This window comes from Ursus americanus, chromosome 19, assembly GCF_024610735.1.
Source record: "Ursus americanus isolate L20-20 chromosome 19, mUrsAme1.1.p, whole genome shotgun sequence".
Classification (NCBI taxonomy): domain Eukaryota; kingdom Metazoa; phylum Chordata; class Mammalia; order Carnivora; family Ursidae; genus Ursus; species Ursus americanus.
The window spans coordinates 45115621-45142706 of record NC_142145.1 but is presented as its reverse complement, the minus strand read 5'-3'; the positions used below and the strand labels follow the sequence as shown (position 1 = coordinate 45142706).

The 27086-nt window shown below is 39.0% G+C and overlaps 1 protein-coding gene across 3 annotated transcripts in view; it reads right to left on the bottom strand.

Moving 5' to 3' along the window:
• OSBPL1A (oxysterol binding protein like 1A) overlaps nucleotides 1–27086 on the bottom strand; it is a 221484-nt gene that overhangs the window by 172269 nt on the left and 22129 nt on the right. For all 3 annotated transcript variants that reach the window (XM_087869914.1, XM_087869915.1, XM_045781786.2), the window contains 2 exons: nucleotides 25033–25118; nucleotides 24091–24165 (listed from right to left, as the gene is read on the bottom strand). In XM_087869914.1, coding sequence (XP_087726040.1) covers nucleotides 24091–24165; nucleotides 25033–25118 — 161 coding nt within the window. The remainder of the gene's footprint in view (nucleotides 1–24090; nucleotides 24166–25032; nucleotides 25119–27086) is intronic.

Here is a 27086-nt window from a genome sequence, read left to right as displayed (position 1 = left end):
AAAATTACAGCAAATACATTCAACGTTATTCCTACGACGCCTGTTGAAAAAAAATTCCCCAACAGACCTAGATATTTTTTAAAAATCTGATTTAAGATATAGAACATTATCTTCTGATGTGATACAGACTGATAGAATATACCACCAAAAGAATGGTTTGTTATGAAGCAAACAATCTCAAGTAAATATTCAACAACAAAGAAACTATCGTACGTATTTACTCTAAGCAGTTAAATGCTTTTAGAAATTTCAAACTAATTGGTAACATATGTAAGTCCAGTATCACTGGTGCACAGTTCATTTATACAACTTAACAGGGCAGTAGAAATGAAGAATGCAGATTTGCAGGAGATTATTAGAGATCCGATATTTAATGTTACTAGACTGTATAGCACCCACGGACGGGATGGTAGTAACATGTCTGCTTTCATTCTACAAGAGGGCAAGATGAAACACAGTTTTATTCTGTGCTATTCTGTCAGGTTGATTGTGCACAGACACATAGGAAGGGATATCCTGTGTCATCACATGTTATGTTTTCCCACGCGTTACATACTTCTTTTGGGTCAAAAAATTTCCTATGTTCTTTCCAAAAATTTTTTGTTCTAAGAAATGCCTAAATACAAGCTAAAAAATACATAAAGTAGAAAATAAAATACTCATTGTCCTAGTCATTATATGACCACTATAAACATTTTGTTGTATTTCTAATTACTTTCCTATGCATTTTTGAGACTTTTTAAGATTTATTCATTTTAGAGAGAGAAAGAGAAAGTGCAAGTGAGGGGAGCGGCAGAGGGAGAGAATCTTCAGGTAGACTCTCTGCTCAGTGTGGAGCCCACCGCAGGGCTCAATCTCACAACCCATGAGATCACCACCTGAGCCGAAACCAAGAATCGGATGCTTAATTGACTGAGCCACCCAGACACCCTTGAGATTTTCTTTAAACATAATCTTATTCGTATGACAGCAGCTTATGTTATACCTCCTTTCGCCTAATATATCATGCATTTTCCAAAGTATTATATAGTATCTATGTAATAGTCTATATAATACACATTTCACCGCTGAATGTTATTCTATAAAATACATTACCACATTTAAAAATAGAAAAATGGTTAAGTCTAATATTTTAACAAAGTGAATTCTAATAAAACCTTAGCATTTACTATCATCTTAAGGGCAGCATTTTTGGGGGAAGTGTTTTCGTACTAATAAAGAAAGTAAAACACACAGGATGATGGAAAACATTTACAAATCATGTATCAGATAAGGGACTTATATCCAGAATAAAGAACTTTTACAACTCAATAAAAAGCCCAATTTAAAAATGGGCAAAAATAACATGATTAGAAAACAAAACCAAGAAAAACAATTGCATTTACAATGGCATCAAAAGAAATAAAATGCTTAGCGATAAACTCAACCAGGGAAGCAAAAGACTTGTATACTAAAACTATAAAACATGGCTGAAGGAAATTAAAAATGACCTAAGTAGGAAGACATCTAGTGCTCACAGACAGTAAGACTTAAGACTTAAGAGGTAAACACCACCCAAAACAATCTATAGATTGCAATACCTATCAAATCCCCATGATGATTTTTCCAGAAATAAAAAATCCCATCCTATAATTCATATGGAATCTCAAGGGACCCTGACGAGCCAAACAGTATTCAGAGAAAAAAAAAATAAGTTGGAGATCTTACACTGCCTGATTTTAAAACTTACTTCAAGCTACAGTAATCAAAACTCTGGTAAGGGCATAAAGACAGCCATACAGGCCAGTGGAATACAACAGAGTCTCCAGAAATAAACTCTCACATATGTGGTCAAATGATTTTCAATAAGAGTGCCAAGACCATTCTAAAGGGAAAATTTCAATAAATGGTGCTGGGAAAACTGGATATCCATAGTTAAAAATTATCAAATCTGTACCCTACCCCATATACAAAAAGCAAAATGGACCAAACCCTATGTGTAAGATCTAAAACAATAAAGATCTTAGAAGAAAATAGCAGGAAAGCTTCAAGACATCAGATTCTGCAATGATTTTTTGGCTAGGACACCAAAAGCACAGGCAAAAAGAGAAATTAGTCTACATCAAGATTTAAAACTTTGTATATCAAGAGAGTGAAAGGCAATCCAGAGAATAGGAGAAAATATTTACAAATCATACACCTGATAAATGTATGTCCAGAATATATAAATAACCCCTAAAACAAAAACCCCCAAACAATCTGATTAAAAAATGGGCAAAGAATCTGAAAAGGCTACATACTGTATGAGCCCAACTACATGACATTCTGGAAAAGGCAAAACTAGAGATAGTAAAAAAGATCAGTAGTTGCCAGGGGCCGGGCTAGGGAGAACAATGAATAGAGGCAGTAAAAATACTCTAAGATGCTATGATGATAGATGCATATTATTATACATTTGTCCTAACCCAAAGAATGTGCAAGATTAAACCTAAGGTAAACTATGGACTGTGTGCGTGTGTGTGTGTGTGTGTGTGTGTGTGGTTGTGTCAACACAGGTTCCTCAGCTGTAACAAATGGACCACTCTGGTGGGGGGATGTTGATAATGGGGGACACTGTGCATGGGTAGGGACAGGGCACATGTGAGAAATCTCTATCTTCCTCTCAATTTTGCTGTGAACCTGAAGCTGCTCTATAAAACTTAAGTCTTCAAAATTAAAAAAAATATATTTTAAACAGGCAAAGGACTTCAATACACATTTCTCCAAAGAATGGCCAAGCAGCACACAGACGCTCAACACCTACATTACAGAAATGCAAATCAAAACCAAATGAGAGGATATTTGATAACAGTTACAGTGCCTGAAATTAAGAAGGCTGACCATAACAAGTGTTGGCAAGGACGTGGAGAATCTGGAACCTTCACACAATGCCAGCGGGAATGTAAAATGATGCAGAGGCTTTGGAAAACAGTGACAGCTCTGGAAAACACCAAGCAGAGATGCTAGATGATACAGCAATGCCACTGCTGGGTATATACCCAAGAGAAATGAACTGAACAACAAAATCTTAACCATAAATCTTCAGAGCAGCATTATTCATACCCTCTGAAAAGTGGAAACAACTCAAATGTCCGTCCATCAACTAATGAGTGGATCAAATGTCCGTACAATGGCATATTTGTCAAGAAAAAAGAATGACGTACTAATATATGCCACGTCATGGATGAACCTCGAAAATTTTATACTAAAAGAAGCCAGTAACAGAAGACCATGTATTGTATGATTCCATTTACATGAGATGTCCAGAATAGGCAAATTCATAAAGATAGATCAGTAATCGCCTGGAGGTGAGACGAAGTATGTGGTTTCTTTTTGGGATGATGACAGTGTTCCAAAATTGACTGTGTTGATGGCTGCAGAAGTCTGTCAACATACCTGAATCACAGAATTGTGTACTTTAGATGGGTGAATTGTATAGCGTATGAAATAAATCCCAAAGTTGCTTAAAAAATGATTAGGGTTAGTCTGGGACCACATAGCACATTTAAGTTAAGGAATGTTATTTCTCAACCTATTTAATACCTCATCTAACAGATGAAACACTTGAAAAGGGTCCATACCCAGATTATTTTTTAGTAACAGCTTTAGGACATAATTCACATACCATAAATTTCACCCTTTTAAAGTACACAGTTCTGTGGCTTTTAGTATATTCAGAATTATGTACAATCATCACCATCTAATTTCAGAACACTTTATCACCTCAAAAAGAAATCTTACCTATCCATCGCTCCCCAATCCTCTTTCCCCTACACCTCTGGCAACCCGCTAATCTACCTTCTGTCTCTATGGATTTGCCTATTCTGAGTATTTCTATGAATGGAATTATCCATTATGTGGCGGCCTTTTGTGTCTGGTTTCTTTCACTCAGCATGTTTCCAAGGTTCTTGTGTGTTTTGGCATATATCAGTACTTCATTCCTTCGTATTGCTTAATGACACTCCCACTGTACGGGTGTACCACACTTTACCCACTCATAAGTTAATGAACATTTGGGTTGTATCCATCTTTGGGCTATTATGAATAATGATGCTATGACCATTCTCATGTTGATTTTTAAAGTTTTTTTTTTTTTCCTATAAAATTAATCTACTTCAGGGGAGCCTGGGTGGCTCAGTCGTGTCCAACTCTTGATTTTGGCTCAGGTCATAATCTCAGGGTTTTGAGATCAAGCCCTGTATCAGGCTGTGCACTGGGCATGGAGCCTGCTTGGGATTCTCGCTCTCTCCCTCTGTCCCTTCCATCCCCTCCCTCCCTCTTTAAAAAAAAAAAAATCTACTTTTAAATTCCACATGAAAATTTTACTTCTTGTAAAGCAATCTCTTAATGTAGGCTTCAGGTTTCAAAGTTAGAAAAAAATAACTTCTATAAATTTTGCTCACTGAACTCTTAGAATTTAGAAGTTCAAGAAAAATAACTCAATGGGTTGTAACTTTAATACAATTGTAAGGAAAATACAATACTTTTTTTTTTGCGGGGGGAAGAGCTTCACTATGTTGATAAACTGTATTAGAGAAAACAGACAGAGGTGTTAAAACAATTCAAATATAGCTACCAAACATATGCCATGTATGTATAGCCAATTAATTTAAGGAGCCAAGAACCCACAATGTTTGGGAAAGGATGGTCTCTTCAATGAATGGTGCTGGGAAAACTGGACAGTCACATGAAAAAGAATGAAACTGGACCACCATATGACACCACACACAAAATTAACTCTAAATGGATTAAAGTTTTGAACCTAAGACCCAGAAGCCATAAAACTCCTAGAAGGAAACAGAGGCAGTAATCTCCCTAACACGTGTCTTGGTGATGATTTTTTAGATTTGATCTCAAAAGCAAAAAATTAAAAACAAAAAGTAAAAAATAAACTAAAAAGCTTCTGCACAGCAAAAGAAACCATGAACAAAATGAAAAGGCAAACTACTTACTGGGAGAAAATATTTGCAGATTCTATATCTGATAAGGGGTTAATATCCAAAATACAGGGGCGCCTGGGTGGCTCAGTCAGTTAAACGTCTGCCTTCGGCTCAGGTCATGATCCCAGAGCCCTGGGACTGAGTCCCACACTGGGCTCCCTGATCAGCAGGGAGACTGCTTCTTTCTCTCCTTCTGCCTCTCCTCCTGCCCTCCAACTCCTGCTCACACATGCCCTCCTGCTCTCTCTCTTGTGCTCAAATAACAATCTTAAAAAAAAAAAAAAATCCAAAATACATAAAGAACTCCTACAACTCAATAGCAGAAAAACAATCCAATTAAAAGATGAGCAGAGAGGGTGCCTGGGTGGCTCAGTCAGTTGGGCGTCTGACTCTTGGTTTCAGCTCAGGTCATGATCCCAGGGTTATGGGACTGAGCCCTGCCTTGGGTTCCATGCTCAGCATAGAGTTTGCTTGAGATTCTCTCCCTCTGCCCCTCCCCCCACTCAAGCTTGCACTCTCTAAAATAAAAATCTTAAAAAGATGAGCAGAGAATCTAAATAGACATTTTTGGGGCGCCTGGGTGGCTCAGTCATTAAGCGTCTGCCTTCGGCTCAGGTCATGATCCCAGCGTTCTGGGATCAAGCCCCTCATAGGGCTCCCTGATCAGCGGGAAGCCTGCTTCTCCTTCTCCCACTCCCCCTGTTTGTGTTCCCTCTCTCGCTGTGTCTCTCTCTGTCAAATAAATAAAATCTTTAATTAATTAATAATAAATAGACATTTTTCTAAAAAAGATGGCCGACATTATCGAAAAGATGTTTAACATCATCATTCATCAGTGAATATAAATCAGAACCACACAGAGATATGACCTCACACCTCTGAGAATGACAGTTATCAAAATAACAAGTGTTGGTGAGGATGTGGGGGGAAAAAAGGGGAATTCGTGTACACTGTTGGTGGGAATGTAAATGGGTGCAGCTATAGAAAACAGCATGAAGATTCCTCAAAAAATTAAAAATAGAACTACCATTTGATCAGGAAATTGTACTTCTGGGTACTTATGTGTAGAAAACAAAAATACTAACCCAAAAAGATATCAACACGCCTATGTTTGTTGAAGCATTATTTACAACAGCCAAGATATGGAAACAACCTAAATATCAGTGGATGAATGGATAAAGAAACTGTGGTATACATAAACAATGGAATGTTATTCAGCCATAAAAAGGGAGGGATACTGCCACTGCAACAACGTGGATGGACCATAAGGGCATTATGCTGAGTAAGTCACAGAGAAAGACAAATACTATATGATTTTATTTATAGGAATCTAAAAACAAAAAAACCAAACTCAAAGATGAACAGACTGATGGTTGCCAGATGCAGGGGGTGGGGGATGGGAGAAATGAGTGCAGGTGATCAAAAGGTACAAACTTCCAGTCATAAAGTAAATAAGTCATGGGGATGTAATATACAGCATGGTGACTATAGTTAATACTGAACTGCATGTTTGAAAGTTGCTAAAAGATCTTAAAAGTTCTTAAAAAAAAAATGTAACTGTACAGTGACAGATGTTAACTATACTTTTTGTGATTATTTTGCAATATATATATGAATATTGAATCCTTAGGTTGTACACCTGAAATTGATGTTATAAATCAATTATACCTCATTTTTTTTTTTAAAGATGTTAAGTATTCTCTACACCCAACATGGGACTCAAACTCAAAACCCCAAGACTAAGAGTCGCATGCTCCACCAACTGAGTTAGCCAGGCTCCCCAACTATACCTTGATTTTTTTAAAAAAGTGGCTTTTAAAAACTAGTGACTTAAAAGGGTAAGTTTAAATTATCCAATATTCATACATGTAGAAACATAATTTCTCAAACTTAGGCAAATAAAGTATTCCCAAAAATCCAAATTCTCACTGGGGGGGGTGGAATCAACAGAAGTACATCTGAGAAATGATGTATGATTTCTTAAGATCATAATAAACTAAGCAAATTTAAGGCTAGATTTGATATTTTTAAAAACAATTATTTCAAAACAAATGAAAGACAATGATACCCAGTATTTAATTAACATTTACTATGTACCACTGTTCTAAAAGTTTTACTTTTACTAACTTATTTAAGTTTTCACAAAAATCCTATATGGTAGGTACTAACACTTTTTTTTTTTTTTTTTTTTAAAGATTTTGACAGAGCAAGAGAGCATAAGCAGGGGGACCAGTAAAGGGAGAGGGAGAAGAAGGTTCCCCGCTGAGCAGGGAACCCAATGTGGGGCTCTATCCCAGGACCCTGGGATCATGACCTGAGCCCAAGGCAGATGCTTAACCATCGGAGCCACCCAGGTGCCCCATAACACCTCTTTTTAAAGATGGGAAATCTGAGGCATAGAGGTCAATATGTGTTATATACACTTAAGTGAAAACATCATGAAAATGGTACAGTAACACCACAAATTCAACAAAGTTCACCCTACAATGAAGCCCACAAGTCAGCAAGTCCTACTCATGCTTATTGAGCCTCTAAGTTTTGAGAAATGTCACTCATAAACATGAATCGATAGCCAATTACAACCTAAGATTTGAGATCTGATTGACACAAAGGACAAAGATCAAGACAGAAGAAAAAAACAAACAAACTTGAGACAAAAACAAAGAAAACCTTAAAAAGAACTATAATATTCGCAGAAAATGAGCTATTTCCTTGTTAAGCAAGAAATGAAGGCTTCAAAAAGGAACATTCAGAGAAAAATAAAGGACTCTTAAAAGTTAACAGCAAATCAAATATTCAATAGAAGGACTGGAAGATAGATTTGAGGATATCTTTCAATAAATGGGCAGGTCAGGGAGAGATACCTAAGAGGGAACACAGGTGGAAAAAAAAGGTAAGAGAATTAGAGAATCAATCATGAAGGTCTTTTAACTGGTCACCTAGAATTCCAGAATGATAAAACTGAATAGAAACACACATGCACAGCTACATGCAGATTTTTTTTAAAGAAGCAACTCACAAAGTCTTAAAGATTTTTTTTTTTTTTTTTTGCCTTTTAAAGAGATTTATTTATTATTTGAGAGAGAGAGCGAGCGCGTGCGTGTGAGCAGGCATGGGAGCACTAGTGGGAGGAGCACAGGGAGAGAGAATCTCAACAGATTCCACACTGAGCGCAGAGCCCAATGCAGGGCTCAATTCCACCACTCATGAGATCATTACCCGAGCCAAAACCAAGAGTCAGATGCTCAACCGACTGAGCCACCCAGGCGCCCCTTAAAGATCCCGAAGATGGGCTGAACGTTAACTGCTACATGTAAGGCACAGACACATGATCGACGTAATTGAACTCTTTGAAGACTGTGTGGTACCTAAGCTGCCACAAGAAAAGCCTGTTTCATAAATTAACTGGTACTTGCACATTCCACATGGGATTTAGAAAGCTGGAAAGTGCATCACACCCCCTCTAACTAAAAAAAAAAAAAAAAGAGGAAAAAACAGATAATCTTCAAAATGATTACCTTGCCTGAACCCAGAGAACTGAGATGGCATAGCAACCAACTACAGGCATATCACATTTTATTGGGCTCTGCAGATTTTTTTTTTTTAAGATTTTTTATTTATTTATTTGACAGAGAGACAGCCAGCGAGAGAGGGAACACAAGTAGGGGGAGTGGGAGAGGAAGAAGCAGGCTCCCAGCGGAAGAGCCCGATGTGGGGCTCGATCCCAGAACTCCGGGATCACGCCCTGAGCCGAAGGCAGACGCCTAACGACTGAGCCACCCAGGCGCCCCATGCAGATCTTGTTTTTAACACAAACTGAAGGTTCTTGGCAACCCTGAATCCAACAAGTCCATCAGAATCATTTTTCCAACATCATTAGCTTACTTTATATGTTTCTGTGTCACATTTTGCTTATTCTCACTTTATTTCAAACCTTTTCATTACTATATTTGCTATAATGATCTGTGATCAGTGACCTTTAATGTTACTACTGTAATAGTTTTGGGGGCACCATGAACTATACCCACAGAAGACAGCAAGCTTATCAGTAAATGCTGTGTGTGCTCTGACTGCTCCAGTAACAACCATTCCCCCCCCCGCCCCCATCTTTCTCTCCTGTGGCCTCCCTAGTCCCTGAGACACAATATTGAAATTAGGCCAATTAGTTACCTCTATGATGACCTCTAAATGTTCATTCAAGTGGAAGGAAGAGTCATGCATCTCTCACTTTAAATCAAGTCAGAAATGATTAAATTTAGTGAGGAAGGCATGTCCACAGCAGGCCAAACAGCCAAGTTGTGAGTACAAGGAAAAGTTCTTGAAGGAAATTAAAAGTGTTACTCCAATGAACACACAGTGATAAGAAAGTGAAACAGCCTTATGGCTGGGGTGGAGAAAGTTTGAGCAGCCTGGATAGAAGACCAAACCAGCTAGAACATTCCCTTAAGCCAAAGCCTAATCCAGAGCCAGCCCTCGGCTCTCTTCAATTCTGTGAAGGCTGAAAGAGGTGAGGAGGCTGCAGGAGAAAAGTCTGACGCTGGCAGAGGGGGTTTCATGAGGTTTAAGGAAAGAAGCCACCTTCATGACATCAAAGTGCGAGGTGAAGCAGCAGGTGCTGATGGAGAAGCTGCCGCCAGTGACCCAGAAGATCCAGCTAAGGTCATTCATGAGGGTGGTTACACTGAACAACAGATTTCTAATCTATATGAAATAGCCTTATTTTGGAAGAAGATGCCATCTAGACTTTCACAATTAGAAAGAAGTCAATGCTCAGCTTCAAAGCTTCAGAGGACAGGCTGGCTCTCCTGTTAGGGCTACTGCAGTGGGTGACTAAGTTGAAGCCAATGTTCATTTAGCATTCTGAAAATCCTAGGGCCCTGAAGAATTATGCTAAATCTGCTCTGCCTGTGTTTTAGAAATGGAACAACAAAGCTTGGATGATACCACGTCTATTTACAAATGGTTGACTAAATATTTTCAGCCCACGGTTGAAACCTATTGCTCAGAAAAAAAGATTCCTTTCAAAATATTACTGCTCATTGACAATACACCTGGTCACCTAAGAGCTCTGATGAGGATGTACAATGAAACAGATTGTTTTCATGCCTGTTAACACAACATCTATTCAGCCCATAGATCAAGAAGTAATTTCAACTTCAAAGTCTTAGGACTTAATACATTTCATAAGGCCATAGCTGCCACAGTGATTCCTTTGATGGATTTGAGAAGAGTAAATTGAAAACCTTCTGGAAAGGATTCACCATTCTAGATGCCATTAAGAACATCTGTGATTCAAAAGAAGAAGACAAAATACTATCAACAGTAATATGAGTTTGGAAGAAGCTGATTCCAACCCCCATGGGTGACTTTGAGGGGTTCCGGACTTCAGTGGAGGAAGTCATTGCAGATGTGGTGGAAACAGCAAGAGAGCCAGCATTAGAAGTGGAGCCTGAAGATGGGACTGACCTGCTGCAAGCTCATGACAGAATTTTCACAGATGAAGAGTTGCTTTTTACGGATGAGCAAAGAGTGGTTTCTTGGGATGGAATCTACTCCCGGGGAAGATGCTGTAAAGATTGTTGAAATAACAGCAAAAGGTCTAGAATATTACATAAACTTAGTTGATGATGGCAGGATTTTGAGAGGGTGGACTAATTGTGAAAGAAGTTCTACTGTGGGTAAAATGCTATCAAACAGCATCACATGCTACAGAGAAATGGCTCATGAAAGGAAGAGTTCATCTATGTGGCAAATTTCATTTTGTTCTATTTTAAGAAACTGCCACAGCCATCCCAACCTTCAGCAATCACCATCAACATGAAGGTAAGACCCCCCCACCAGCAAAAAAGCTCAGATGATAGTTAGCATTTTTTAGCAATAAGATATTTTTAGTTCAAGTATATACATTGTTTTGTTAGATATAATGCTACTGCACACTTAACAGACTACAGTGTAAATGTAAATTTTACATGTACCAGGATACTAAAAAGTTCATGTGACTTACTTTGTTGTGATATTTGCTTGACTGCAGTTGCCTGGAAATGAACCTGCAGTATCTTTGAGATATGTCTGTAGTGAAATCTAAGGAAACTGCCCCCAAATAAGCACTGGCTCACTTATAAGTACGGCAGTAAGCCAGGGACTGCCAAACAAGCAGATAAAAGAATTCGGCTGAAATTTTTAATGAATTGCTACAGGCTGAAACACTAGCGTGAGAACACAGAACCTCTGCGAACCACAGGCATAAAGGAAACTCCTATCCACCTGCAGACTCCTCCTGGTGCTTTAAAAAAAAAAAAAAAAAGGCGGGGGCGGGGGGCAGATGTAGGTTCAGGTAGGTGACCAGATAAAGTCTTACCCTCAGTGGTGCAGGCCCAGAGGAGGGAGCTGCCACTACTGCAGAAAAGACACAAAGCCCCAAGCAAGCCTTTCTGCCTTACATTATTCTTTAAAGAATAACACTACTGTGAGAAGGGCAGCAAATCTTTCATCCACAGGGTACAGTGAAGATCCTTTCAACCAAGCAGAGGGACAAGAAACAATCAAGGACCCATTCCATTAAAGGTCTCTTACTGTTACTGGAGCAGGATCACTGATGAGGAACCACCTAAGAAACCCCTGTCCCTTAAGGAGGGGCACAAGGCTTAAGATGTATGCTGGACCAGGACAACACAACTCACTTTGTCCCCTCCTCTGACCCCAAGATTACCAAGTACTGAGAACAAGCAAGAGTAGTCCATTAATGGGGGAGAAGCAACAGCATGGAGAGAAACGCTGAGGCACAAGGCACACCAGAAAGGCCTAAAGCTTAGGGTGAAGCAGGAACATCAGGAAACAAACAAACAAAAGAACACCAAAAAAAACCACAAAGCAACAACAAAAAACCCTCCAGAAAAATCAGCCTGCAACTTCTACAGTGGCAATACTGAATTTGGAAATAGTAATTTGAAGCCAGTGGTGCACCGAAGGTAAACAAGGGAACAACATAACCCAAGCTCAGACCTACTCTAGACTAAACTGATTCAACCTCCCTCCCACACTAAGAAGAGGTATGCCCATTTCCAGGCCCAATACTATTTACCTCTGTCTCTACTAGCTTATACACACTGTTTAACATTCCATAAAAAATTAGCAGACACCAAAAAAAAAAAACAAAAAAAACAAGCCACTGTCAAGAAACAAAATGATCAACAGAATGACACAGAAATGACCAAGTTGTTGAAACGATCAGACAGAGAACTTAAAATAACTATGATTATTACATCAAAAGGTCTAGTGGAAAAGGTGGACTACATAAGAGAAAATGCTAGAAATAAAAATCACGGTAACAGCAGGGCACCTGGGTGGCTCAGTCGTTAAGCGTCTGCCTTCGGCTCAGGGCATGATCCTAGAGTCCTGGGATCGAGCCCCACATCAGGATCCTCCACTGGGAGCCTGCTTCTTCCTCTCCCACTCCCCTTGCCTGTGTTCCTTCTCTCATTGGCTGTCTGTCAAATAAATAAAATCTTAAAAAAAAAAAAAAAATCACAGCAACAGAAATAAGGAACGTCTTCGATAGTATCAGTAGACATCAGGGCACTGGTCAGGAAAGATCAGTAAACCTGACGACACTATTTGACTAATCTCTACTGACCTAAGAGGAAAAAGTGAAGAGGGAGAGGGATGGAACAGAAAGAAGAAACAGAACTGAGCAACCAGTAGCCGTGGAATTATGTCAGCCTAACAAATGTGTAATAAGGTACTAAAGAATTTGTATGCTGCGGTAGCTTCCAATCCAACAAAAACGAGTTAAAAAGCAAAAAAAAAAAAAAAAAAAAAAAAAAGGAAAAAATGACAATAGTAGTATCTGCTACCACATGCCCATGTAATTTGCCCTCAGGAATGCCACGCTGTTAGCCATTTCCATAACTCTCTGCAGGCCGGTCCTCCCGACCTTGCCCCTCTGAACTCACTGCTCAGTACTATAATTGCATCCACCTGGCTTCTGATGTCTAGGTGCCACCTCCAGGCCTCTAATGTTGCAGGTTCCTATGACACATGCCCCCTGCATATCCCACTGCTATCGGTAAACCAGGTCTTCGATGTCATTTCCTAATGGCAGCCCTAGACTTCAGAAGATAATGCTCAGTAAGGTTTTCGGTGCTGCTGGTGCCTTTTCCACCAGTCATTTCTTCCCACTTTGGTTAACAACGTATCCTCTAGGCCTTTCCAGGCACAATATCATCACTCAGTATGATCTTATGTACTATGTCCAAGCTGCTTGTTTAAAACCTTCCACGGTGGCTGTATCAACTTGCATTCCCACCAACAGTGTAAGAGGGATCCCCTTTCTCCACATCCTCTCCAACATTTGTTGCTTCTTGCCTTGTCAATTTTTGCCATTCTAACTAGCATAGGGTGGTATCTCAATGTGGTTTTGATTTGAATTTCCCTGATGGCTAATGATTTTGAACATTTTTTTCATGTGTCGGTTAGCCATTTGTATGTCTTCATTGAAAAAGTGTCTGTTCATATCTTCTGCCCATTTTCTGAAAACAGTGTGGAGGTCCCTCAAAAAGTTAAAAATAGAGCTACCCTATGACCCAGCAATTGCACTACTGGGTATTTACCCCAAAGATACAGACGTAGTAAAGAGAAGGGCCTTATGCATCCCAATGTTCATAGCAGCATTGTCCACAATAGCTAAACTGTGGAAGGAGCCGAGATGCCCTTCAACAGATGAATGGATGTGGTCCATATATACAATGGAATATTACTCAGCCATCAGAACGATTACCCAACATTTGCAGCAACATGGACGGGACTGGAGATGATGGTAAGTGAAATAAGTCAAGCAGAGAAAGACAACTATCATATAGTTTCACTCATTTATGGAACATAAGGAATAGCAAGGAAATTGGTAGAAGGAAGAGAAGAATGAAGGGGGGGTAAACAGAAGGGGGAATGAACCACGAGAGACTATGGACCTGGGAAACAAACTGAGGGTTTCAGAGGGGGTGGGGGATTGGGCTAGGCTGGTGATGGATATTAAGGAGGGCACGTATTGCATGGAGCACTGGGTATTATATGCAAACAATGAATCATGGAACACTACATCAAAAACTAAGGATGTACTACTGTATGGTGACTAACATCATAATAAAAAATGTTAAAAAAAATTCATAATTAGTAAAACTAAACTACCTAGGGCTAAATCTAATAAAGCATGTCAAGGACTCGCATGCTGAAAGCTATTTAGCATTGATAAAGGAAATCAAAGATAAAAATAAATCAAAGATAATAAAAATTTTATCTTTTATCAAAAATAAAAAAGAGAAGGCACCTGGGTGGCTCAGTCGGTTAAGAGTGCCTTCGGGTCAGGTCATGAGCTCAGGGTCGTGGTTTTAAGTTTCCCATCAGTCTTCCTGCTCCATGGGGAGCCTGCTTCTCCCTTGGCCTCTGCCTCTGTCTCTCGTGAATAAATAAAATATTAAAAAAATTAAAATTAAAATAAAACGTTTCATGGTCTGCAGTGGCATTTATGGCATTTTGACCCCTTTGGGGGGGTGGGCACTGCTTTGTCTATGTCGCGAGGAACCACCCAAGTAAAAACTCAATTCATACCATCAAAAAAAGTCAATGATGAGCGGTCAGAAGCTGAAGACAGTCACTGAAGAAGTCATGACACCTGGTCCAGTTTCTGGACCTGAATCAATTTTGGACTGAAAACTATTAAAGGAGAGACCAGATTCTGGAAGGAAAGACTTTGCAACAGCAAACCAAATGTACACAGCCATGAGTTTCCTAGACTATTCCCAAAGGGACTAACGACCATTTACTCAAGTAACTATACTGGGGAAAGAGGAATATCCAAACATTTCAGGAATTGTTAGGTATAAGGTCCAAGTTGACACTGATGCCAAGAGAACCTAAGTGTCATCTGGCTCCTCACTTAGAAAGGGGGAATACTTAAAGGTGAGATAATAAATGAAACCTTGGTCCAGGTCTGGCTCACAGTGCATGCGCTGGGTCCACAATCACACCCAGTAGTCACTGTGTGCCCCACCCCCGCCGCCCAGTCCATGAATACATAATTGGAATAGATGCACTTAATTGTTGGCAAAGTCTCATGTGGCTTCCTTGGTCTATAGTATAGGGTAAGGGCCAAATGAAGGGCCAAAATTGCCTTCCCCCATCCCCTGGCCAAAATAAATCAAAACAAATACCCCATATGGGTTAGAATGGCAGATATCAGTGCCATCCTTAAAAAGCTCAGAATGCAGGGGCACCTGGGTGGCTCAGTAGATTAAGTGACTCTTGATCTCAGTTCAGATTTTAATCTCAAGGTCATGAGTTTAAGCCCCACAGTGGGCTCCTCACTGGGCATGGAGCATATTTTAAAGACAAACAGAAAACCTCAGAATGTAGAGCTGATGGTCCCTATCATATTACCATTTAATTCACCAGTTTAACACTACAAAAACCAGACAGAATGTGGAGGATGACAGTGGACTTTCATAAATTCAAATAGCCCCAATGATAGCCACTCTGCAAAACATGCTATCTTTGCTAGAACTACCTAAGGACATGGGACGCAGCAACTAATCTGACATATGTATTCTTCTCTTTCCCAATTAGGAAAAAAGATCAAAACCAGTTTGTATTCTCATAGGCAAAGTATACATTTACAGTTTTGCCTCAGCCATTTGGCCATCCTGCAGACCATCACACGGGTCTGCTTTACCAATGACATCATGTTAATAGAACGAGATGAGCAAGAAGAGACTAGAATGTTGAAAGCCTTGGTAAGGCAGAATGCTCCAGGGAGTAGAAAATAAATCTTAGGAAGAATTCAGGGACTATGCCATGTTAGTAACGTTTTAAAGGTTCAGTGGTCTGGGTAATATCAGGACATTGTCTCCAAAGTAAAGAACAAATTATTCCATCTTGCACTTCCTAAAACAGAGAAGGAAGCACAATGCCCAACTGGCTTCTTCAGGTTCTGGGGCAGCATAATCCACACTTAAGGATAATGCTCTGATGCCTATGCCAGAAGATGAGAAACGGTGCCTGAACACCCGGCTCCTGTATCAAAGGAGAGGCAAGAAGAGTCACCATTTTAGCAGAAGTAACTGAACTTGAACATCAGAAGAAAGTAGGACTATACACAATGGGGAAATGGAGGAGTATGTCTGGCATGCAGATGATACACTTAGGTGTCTCTCAAGATTCCGTGATCCAGCTTTGACAATAAATGAACAAGTGTGGCAACCCCAAGCTTAGGAAGGGCATGGCCTCCTTAGATCCCCAGCGATGAGGGCCTGAGTCACAGCACTGGAAGCCACGAAGACCAGATGTGCTAGCCAAGGGGAGGGTGTGTCTAGAATGGACAATAGAAGAGGAAGAAGAGGATTCAGTGGTGGCTCAAAGGTCAGCTACAGCAACAGGGGCTATAGTCTGCCCCACTATCCTTCCTCCTGTAAGCTTCTCCTAGGGGGAGAGGCCCACTGGAACCTGAAGGGGCTGCACCCAGAAGCCTATGAAGAAGCAAATGTGAGCAGAATAAAGGGTGGGCTGTGGTTGAAGCTGTGCTGCACAGTCCAGCCCCATCCTGAGGAATAAAGGACTTAGTACCCTAGATGCTGGGAGTGCCCTTCAGTCACTCCAGGGATCACCTCAGCTGAAAAGGGCTGCCTTGCGCAAGTTCACGTCCCTTCCCAGGGCAGCCTGCACCACCAAGGCTGAGTTCTCTCACCTCAAATTGGGACAGCTCTGAAGGGTCACCTCTCCTGCAGAGCCCCCCCCCAGTTGGCTGAGGCACCCCTCGAGAGCGCATCACAGCTCGACTTCAGCCTCTGCCCACTCCTGCTAGCCTCCCACCCTCCCACCAGTGTGACCCCAAAGCACTCCAATTAACCTGTTGCACACTCATCTCCAGCTTAGCTGGCTTCCTGGAAAGCCCAAACTGTAAGAAATGGCAATGTTTATGCCTATGTTTCAGGGTTGTCATTTTCTATTAAATGAATCAATACATATCAGGTCATTTGTGCAGTGCCTGATACAGAGTAGGCATTTAAAACATAAGCATGAGATGATAACTTAGGAAACAAGATAGATAACTTTATATAAGCCTCAGGATTATATGTATCTTCTATATGCCAGGTGACAAATACACAATTTCTGAGGCACACAACATAGGAAGCATTCATTTAAAATATCTTCTCAGTTCTGCTAGAAAATAGTAAGCCAACACAAAGGTCAGTACCACAATCCAATTATTTACTGTATCGATTATATGCCTAGTTTATAATGATCATAAAAGACAAAAACTTAAAAAGAACAAATGCTAAGTACATCTTAAAATTCTGGTATGTTATTTTTTTATCAACACTAGGGGTCACTAATTACCAAGAAAAGCCTGAAGGTTCCTCACAAAACTTTGGGAGATTTTATATGTTCCAAAGGACAAAAATGTAAAGTGCTTTAATAACAAACCAAATCCCTTTTCAACTCATTCTAGTTATTAAATCACAGAATCTCACTACCATATTTTAAATTATATTCTTGGTAAAGGACCACATCAGAACAAGATAATTGGATTCTTTTCATGAGGACAATTAGAAAATTAAACTTTCTGCAAAATTCAATCATGCTTAAATATTAAGCATATAAATTTTTCAAGTTTCCTATGTAAGGTACCCATTTAGCTTCAGCTAAATTTTCTCATACAAGAGATAATATGATATATATGCTAATGTTCGAAACCAAGCTAAGGTCCAATTTAGCATAGTCTCATGTTTGAAGTTCAAGAATCCAGCAGAAATGGACAAATATGTGAAGAACCAAGTACAGATAACTGAGCTGATCTGATGTAGGTATTTAGAAACGGGCAGAAAGACATGTGCTATGCTTGTCAAAAATACAAAAGCTGAAATGTGTTAATTCCTTGAAAGCAAGATTAATGCAATCTAGCAGTAAAGACATGCACCACAGTAACTACAAGGTACAAGATGAAAAAAAGTGATGTAATATGCTTAGGAGATCTGGAAAAGCATGGCTTTCTTCCAGCTACAGCAAGTCAGCAAAGAATTTATGGAGACAGAATCCGAGCGGCACTGTCAAGAATGCCATTCCATCCCCCTGGTCCAGGTCTACCCAGAGAACTTGCTTACACAGAAGAAAAACGAGTAGCGCAGGGCTATGAAGGTAAAGAGCGAGTAGATCATATATGGAGGCAAATTAAACTATCTGCAGCTCATTTTTGAAATACCATAGAGTCAAGTATAGCAATTTACCCGTTTTTTTTTTTTTTTTTAACACTGTAAAAGGTACATTTTTCTCAGCTTTAGCGAGACTCCATATCTGGCTCGCAAGTATCAACATACAAGCAGACAGAATGTCATGGTGTAAAAAGCACTATATCAAACATGCTTATTAAGCACATACTTACAAGGTTCATTCATGGTAATTTACACAATTAGTTCAACCTACACATTAGAATAAAAAGTGTGAAACAATAAATTTATTGACTTGTGATAAATGCACAAAAATCTTAGTGTAAGATTTTAAAATAATCTTTAGGGATATTAAACTATGGTCAGTAATCAAATAAACCCTATACCATACACAGGTCATTTACCAGATCATTCAAATTATCGGAAAAAAAAAATCAGGAAAAGGGGTAAAGCAATTTTTGGCTCCGGTGGTGCGAAGAGATCAGAGAACTATCATCCTGAAAAGGGAGTAAAACTGAACAAAACTAATCATTTCATGGGGCTGGAAGTTCAATAAAGACAAACAAATTGAGAGGCATGTTCAAGGGAACTAGAACGTCAGGCGAGCTCATCAGGCATCTTTTTTTTTTTTTTTTTTTTTTTTTTTAAAGATTTTATTTATTTATTCGACAGAGATAGAGATAGCCAGCGAGAGAGGGAACACAAGCAGGGGGAGTGGGAGAGGAAGAAGCAGGCTCATAGCAGAGGAGCCTGATGTGGGGCTCGATCCCAGATCGCCGAGATCACGCCCTGAGCCGAAGGCAGACGCTTAACCGCTGTGCCACCCAGGCGCCCCAGGCATCTTTAGCCTTGAAGCCGCAGGCTATTCCCACCTGTCACCTACCCCCATCTCCTAATACCATCATATTGGAGGGATAGGATTTCAACATATGAATTTTAGGGGGACATATCTGGTCCATAACAGAAACCATGCTAAAACATAAAAACATTTTTTTTTTTAAGAAAGAGCAGAGCTACCAGGAGGCCTGGCATATTCCAGATTTCACAGATGCAGACAAATTAATAAAACAAAAAATAACCTGAAAGTGGACAAGTCAGAATTGAGTTGTTAAAATGCATTATAAAAAAATGTCCAGTTTTAAATAAAAACTTGTGAGACATGCAAAGAAATAAGACACCCATAATGAGAAAACTGCAGATAAGAGAAACAGACTGTCAGTGGGTCAGTGGGCCTGTATGTTGAATTTAGCAGACAGAGTGCAAAGCTGCTATTATAAATATGCTCAAAAAACTTTAATATACAAAGGATTAGAATTTTACACTAAACAATATTTGTAACACAAAAGGCAGTAAAGGAGGAACAGAAGAGCAAAAAATCTGAGACATAGAAAACAAATACAAAAATCAAGGATGTAAACCAAAAATTGTTATTAAATGTGAATAAACATTAAATCAAAAGGCAGAAACTGTCAGACTAGATAAAAAACACACAATGAACAGGTGGCCAAAAGACACATGAAAATATGCTCAACATCACTCATCAGGGAAATGCAAATCAAACCACAATGAGATAACACCTTGTACCTGTCAGAATGGCTAAAATCAAAAAGACAAGAAAACAAGTGTTGGCGAGGATGTGGAGAAAAAGGAACCCCCATGCACTCACTGTTGGTAGTAATGTAAATTGGTACAGCCACTATGGAAAACACTATGGAGGTTGCTCAAAAAATTAAAAATAGGAATGCCATATAATCCAATAATTCCACTATTGGACATTTACCCAGAGAAAATGAAAACTCAAAAAGGTGTACCCTGTTTACTGCAGCATTCTTTACCATAGTCAAGACATGGAAGCAACCTAAGTGTCCATCAATAGATAAATGGATAAGGAAGATCACACACACACACACACACACGCGCGCGCGCGCGAGGAATATTACATAGCCATAAAAAAGGATGCAACTGCACCATTTGAGACAATATGCGTGGACCTAGAGGGTATTATGCGAAGTGAAATAAGTCAGACTAAGACAAATATGCTATACTCCACTCATAAAAGGAGTCTATAAAAAAATGAGTGAACAAAAAGCAGAATCAGAACTATAAATACAGAGAACTAATGGTTACCAGAGGAGAAGGGGGCTGGGAAGTGGGTAAAATGGGAGAAGGGGAGAAGAGATACATGCCTCCAGTTACAGAATGAGTAAGCCACTGAAATAAGCAGAGCACAAGGAATATATTCAATGATATTGTAATACGGATGTAATAGGACAGATGGTAGCTACACTTGCTGTGAACATAGCATAAGGTATAAAAAACTTGTCGAATCACAGAGCTGTACACCTGAAATGCATGTAATATTGTGTCAACTATACTAAAAAAGAAAAACCTGACACAACTGAATCATATGCTATCTACAAGAGATAGACTTTATACTCAAAGCTAGAAGTTGGGGGGGGGGAAGGTAGAAAAAAATATATAATGCAACCAGTAACCATAAGACAGCTAGACTAGCTATATAATAAAACTTTATGACAAATATTACTGAAGGCAAAAACATTTTGTAATAAAAAATATCAATACATGAGGAAGATATACGGTATGTAATATATTCCATATAACCCCATTATAAATGGATATGGACCTAAAAGGGCCCCAAGATTCATAAAGCAAAAACTGACAAAACTGAAACTACAGAATTCCAGAATTATAGCTAGACTTTAATACCACACTCTCAATATTTGATAAAACAGAAAATCAGTTAAGGATAAATGATTTGAACAACGCTATCAACTAACCCATTGGACATTTATAGAATGCTACACCCCCAAAACATAATATACATTCTTCTCAAGCACTCAAAGAACATTCTCCCAAGTAGATCAAATCCTATACCATAAGTTAATTCCTAATAAATTATATTTATTTATTTTTAAGTAGGCTCCATGCCCAGCATGGAGCCCAACATGGGGCTTGAATTCACAAGAATTCAAGAGATCGAGACCTGAGCTGAAATCACGAGTTGGACATTTAACAGACTGAACCACCCATGCAACCCCCTAATAAATTTTAAAAGAATTTCATATTCTTCAATAAATAGAAGTATGTTATCTGATCATAAGGGAAATCAGAAATCTACAATGGAAAGAAATTCGGAAAAATCTCCAAATATGTGGCAGACATACTTCTAAATAATCCTTACTTCCCTATGGGTCAAAGAAGAAACCACAAAAATGTCAGAAAGTATCTTAAAAGAAAACAAAAACACAACATGTCAAAATGTATACTGCTAAAGTGAAAATTTATAGCTTTAAATGCCTGTACTAGAAAAGAACAAACGACTCAAATCAATAAGCTAAGCCTTCACTTTAAGGAAAAAAAAGAAAACTAAAAAGCAGAAGAGAGAAATAAGGTAAGAACAGAAATTAATGAAATAAACAGAAAAATAAGGAATATCAATAAAATCATGTCTAGTCTTAAAGAATGAAATTGATAAATCTTTAGCCAAACTAACCAAGACAAAAAGATTACATGAATTAGCCAAAACAAATGAAATAGCGGCTATCATTACCAACCCTACAGATGAAAAAATCACAGGAGATTATTAACTTTATGCCAAGAAATTAGACAACTTAGGTGAAATGGAAAAATATGCAGAAAGACAAAATAACCAAAGTAGACTCAGGAAGAAACAGAAAATCAGACCTACATATAATAAAGTTGTTTCAGTAATTTAAAACCTTCCCACACAGAAAGTCCAAGCACAGACGGCTTACCTGGTGAATTCTACCACATATTTAAAGAACTAATGATACCAATCCTTCACAAACTATTTCAGAAAACAGGAGAACACTTTCCAACTCATTCTATAAGGCCACTATCACCCTGTTACCAAAGTCAAATAAACAAATCTCAAGGAAACAAGACTATAAAGCAGTATCTCTCATGAATATAGACCCAAAAAACCCTTAAAATATTATCAAACAGAATCCAGCAACACATAAAAACAATTATCCAATATCAAGTGGGATTTACACAGGAATGCTTAACATCCCCAAATTAATGTAATATACTATATTAATAGACTATTTAAAAAATCACATGATTATCTCAAAAGACAGGAATAGCATTTGACATCCATTAATGATAAAAACTTTCAACCAACTAGAAATAGAATAACACTTCAACCTAATTAAGAGCATCTAAGAGAAACCCACAAACACCATACTTACTGGTAAAATACTAGATACTATTCCCCTAGGATCAAAAAACAAGGATTTCTACTCTCATCATATTTATTCAACAGTATACTAGGATCTAGTAAAATAAAGAGCAGGGGAAAACCATCCAGATTGGAAAGGAAGTACACTTGTCTTTCTCTCAGATGATATGATCCAGTGTGTAGAAAAATCCTATGGAATTTATAAAAACCTACTAGAACTAATGAACAAGTTCAGCACGGACACAGGATTCAGACTAACAACAAAAGACCAACTTGTCCTTCCATATAGTTGCAACAAGAAATCAGAAAAGCAAATTAAAAGAAAAATTCCATTCAAAATAGCATCAAAAAGAATACAACGCCTGGAAATAAATTTAATAGGAGTATAAGATCTGCACATGGAAAACTTCAAAACATTGCCAGGAGAAATTAAAGATCTAAATAAAGGAACAGGCATTTCACATTCATGGATTGGAAGACTCAATGTTGTTAAAGTGGCCGTTCTTTCCAAATGGATCTATGGATTCTAGACAACACAACATCAAAATCCCAACAGGTATTTCTGTAGGAATTATCATGATCCTAAAATTTATATGGAAATAAAAACTTTTTGTTAAATATTTATTTATTTTGGCTGGGGGGGGCAGCGAACAAGTGGGGGGAGGTGGGCAGAGAGAATCTCAAGTAGACTCCGCACTGAGTGCAGAGCCCAATGCTGGGCTGGATCTCATGGCCCTGCGATCATGACCTAAGCCAAACCCAAGAGTCGGACACTTAACCGAATGAGCCACCCAGGTGCCCATGGAAATACAAACTTTTGACTGAAAATAGCCAAAAAAAATTTAAATCACAGTTGGAAAACTCAGACCACCCAATATCAAAACTCAATTATAAAGCCACTGTAATAAAAACAGTATAGTACTGATGTAACGATACAGCTCAAAGGAAGACAACAAAAAGTCTAGAAATTTCTGGTCAATTCATTTCACCAAGGGTGCCAACACAATGTAATAGGAAAAGAGTCCTTCCAGTAAACAGTGAAAAGATTAAAAATGTGGTACAGCCATAAAATGGAATGTTATTAAGCCATAAAAAGGAAGAAGTTACCGATATGTGGATGCTATGGCATGGATAACAACAATAGCATGCTAAATTAAAGAAGCCAGACACAAAGGTTTGGGTGACTTTGTTTATAAGAATTTCTAGAAAAGACAAACATCCTAGAGATAGAAAGCCAATCGGTGGTAGCCTGAGGCGTGGGAGACCAGCAGGGAATGAACACGAACAGGCATGAGGAAGCTTTGTGAGCTGACGGAAATGTTCTAAAACTGGATTGTGAGGGCTGCACAACTGTGTAAATGTACCAAGAATCACTGAAATGTGCATTTACCGTAGGTGAGTTTCACGCAACATAAAATTCTACCTCAATGAGCATATTTTTTTAAAAAAAGGAACAATCAGGAGTTCCCCATCCCTAGAGGACAGGAGCAGGGACTGAAAGAGCTCCTATCAGGATGCCAGAGTGGAAGTACCTGACCTCATTGTTTGATTCTAAGCTTGTGACCTTGTGACCCAAAGTGCTGGCTTATGTATTTCTTGTGGCTTTGCCCAGTTGCTATTCATAGAGTTATAAAAAACCATGTGACTGATCTTCCAAATATTTCACTTGCAAACACTGAACATGGAATATTTTCACCTTTCGTCCTGTAAAGGCAGCTCGATGAAGCGGCGTGTCTCCCATGTCATTCAATACATTCACTTCTGCACCAGCCTGACAAACATGAGAATTTTAGATACCTTCCACATGTCAACACACAAAAGTGAAAAGAATTCCTTAAGACTTTTTAAAGAATTTATTTTTAAGAAGTAATCTTGACACCCAACATGGCGGCTCAAACTTACCCGGAAATCAAGAGTTGCATGCTCTACCAAATGAACCAGTCAGGCACCCCAAAAATATATTAAATATCTCAAAATTAAAATGTTAATATTCATTGGTTGTCATTACTAAAATTTAATTCAATTCATAGTAAAACAGTAAAGCTTCTTGAAAGGTAAAAGTCTACCTGGTAGGTAGAAGAGTAAAAAGCTATTTTCCTTCAAAAATCTACAGACCTTCACTCTACTTTAGAAACCCTCATACTGAGAAAAGAGCTGTGAATGAAATATTAAATTGGTGGAGAAAATCCGGTAACTTTTCAGTAAAGAAAAAGATGCCGCTATTTAAACATACAGCCCAATTTTAAGACAATCCACAATTTCAGGAATACCAATGTGAAAAGTTATCATAGAAAAAATGTGAGCTCTTAAATCATATGGTGCTCATTAAGAGATTCTGGCATCATTTTTGAATTATTTAGGATGTGCTTTGGTTATTTTTTTTTAACTGTCATATTAAAAACTAATATCTTCACATTAATTCATATATTCACTTTTGTAATTCTAAAAAGTCAATAAAAAAAATCAAATGACTAAAAGAATAGAATTTTAATTAATCATCAAGCTAACCTAATTCATGTACTTAGCAAAGTGTGTTAGTGTTAAATAAACCATTATGGTTAGTCGGCTTTTCTAAGACTTTTGTAATTTCCATAATAGCAGTATTTTACTCATTTAAAAATTAAAGCTATAAACATACCTTTAACAGATCCTGGACCACTTGCCTATGTCCAAAATAGCATGCCAGATGAAGAGGTGTCCAGCCTAAATTAGACTTACTTCTTCCTAAAAATGGGAAAATATAAGGCATTTTTATTTGTTATATAGATAATTTTACAATAAAATTTCTCTTTACCAAGGTATTCCCATACACTAGCAAATCTCCCCTTCACATTGCACTGCTGATGAATGAGAGGTAAGAGACAGGACATAGTAAGAAATGTAACAACTATAATGGATTAGAACCCATAAGATCCAGATTCTGGTGCCACCTTCCTAACTCAATGTCCTCCTTCTTAAAAGGGTCGAGGGAGAGGCCATGGGAGTTGCATTCAAAGTAGATAATGTCTAGTTGGCTCCAAGGTTCTGAGTCTCTAATCATCTCCCCATCATCTAGCAAAGATCTGGTTCTCTCAGCACAGTATTTCACGAAAAGCACCTCTGTGTCATGTTAGGAAGGGTGGATGGAAAGAGGGAATTGATAAAGAATCTTTTCTGCAGCATTTGGAAAGCTGTTAGCTCTGCAAATAGTGACAGAAAATGGGAGCCCTGACTTCAGATAAAATCTCAAGTAATGAGGATATGGGTTACCAGAGTGGTAGAGTCCAACTAGATAACAAGAACCAAAGTTAAGAGCAATGAAATGTCCGATCCTTGCTGAGGAGAGGTATAGAATAACTGAGTACAACAAAAAACATACGATTCAACTCAAAAAAAGGAAGAAAAAAAAAAAACCATAGGGCACTATAGCATAGAGTGCAGATAGCTCCAGAAGGTTATCAAAATTCCAAATCAGGCTTAAAAGCATACAGCCTATCAAATTCCAAAGCCCAGCACCCTGGAGGGTGTACCAAAGCCCAGGAGCATGCTGCCGCCCAGAGAGCACTCCTTGGGAGGAGCTAGAGGTTTAAAGGCTGCCCTCACTTCCTGGATTTGATTTGGAGCCAACAGAAACCCCAAGCACCAACCTCAGTGCACCCAGAACAAGCCTCTGACAGCTCCCCGAGGGACTGCCACCACCAACAGTGTCCTGGGATTGTTTGCCACTTACCCAAACACCCACAGCTGTTTCCTCTAAAATGTGTGCCCTCTGGAACCTGTAATTCCAGAGTCAAATTCTAGAGCCACAGTCTTTTTCATGGAATATTTCTTTTACCTTCTGTCCTTAACTGAAACCTACTTCTTCCTGATGACAAGGACCCTCCTTTACTCCTCAGGCTGAGCCTCCCCAGATAACTCCCACACCCCCACTGGTCCTCACACAACAGTAACCATGTGAACCTCCCCATCAAAACCCAATGCTGTCTCTAGTCAAGGACCCCACTCACATTACAACCCTTCTTTTGAGACTTCTGCCATTAAACCTCAAACACCTTCTCTGATGCCGTCTACCAGCCTCCCACTGGCTCGCCCCCCACCCCCAAGTAACCCTGGGGAACAGTCTCTCTCCCCATGCAAACTGTGCCACGGTCCTAGCAGTGTCCACTACTTATTTGGTATCCCGGTCTCTCGGTTTCTCAGCTTTCCTCATTTCCCCGCAAACTTTGCCTCTGCTCAATGTTACATGCCCAGTCCCAGGGCCAGAGACTGGAGGTCATCATCATCTCTGAGCTCACAAACTCCCCACTCTCCAGCTTGTTCACACAGGTATACTGCCATACTTGTTCAAACGAATCAGCCCTTTCTTCTTTAACCACTTCTCATGTACGTGAACACCTTCATCTTTACTTTCCTTCAATAAATCCAGCATTTTGATCCCTCACTTCAACTTCTTTACCAATCCCCTCCATAACTCTGTTGCAGGAGCCTACAAAAACCCCAAAGCCTGGTAAGTGCACCAGCTTGATTTTTCTGTAACTATACCCAGGTTGCCGAACAGAGTGGTAGAAGAAAAATAACACAACCCTGTAGATTCATGGCACCTAAAACTCAAGATCTCCTACTTCATCTAGGCTCTAGGCACTGCTTGGCAATCCTTCTTGTACTACCCTATTCAGGCGTCTCTCCTACATTGCACAACATGCACTTCAAGTC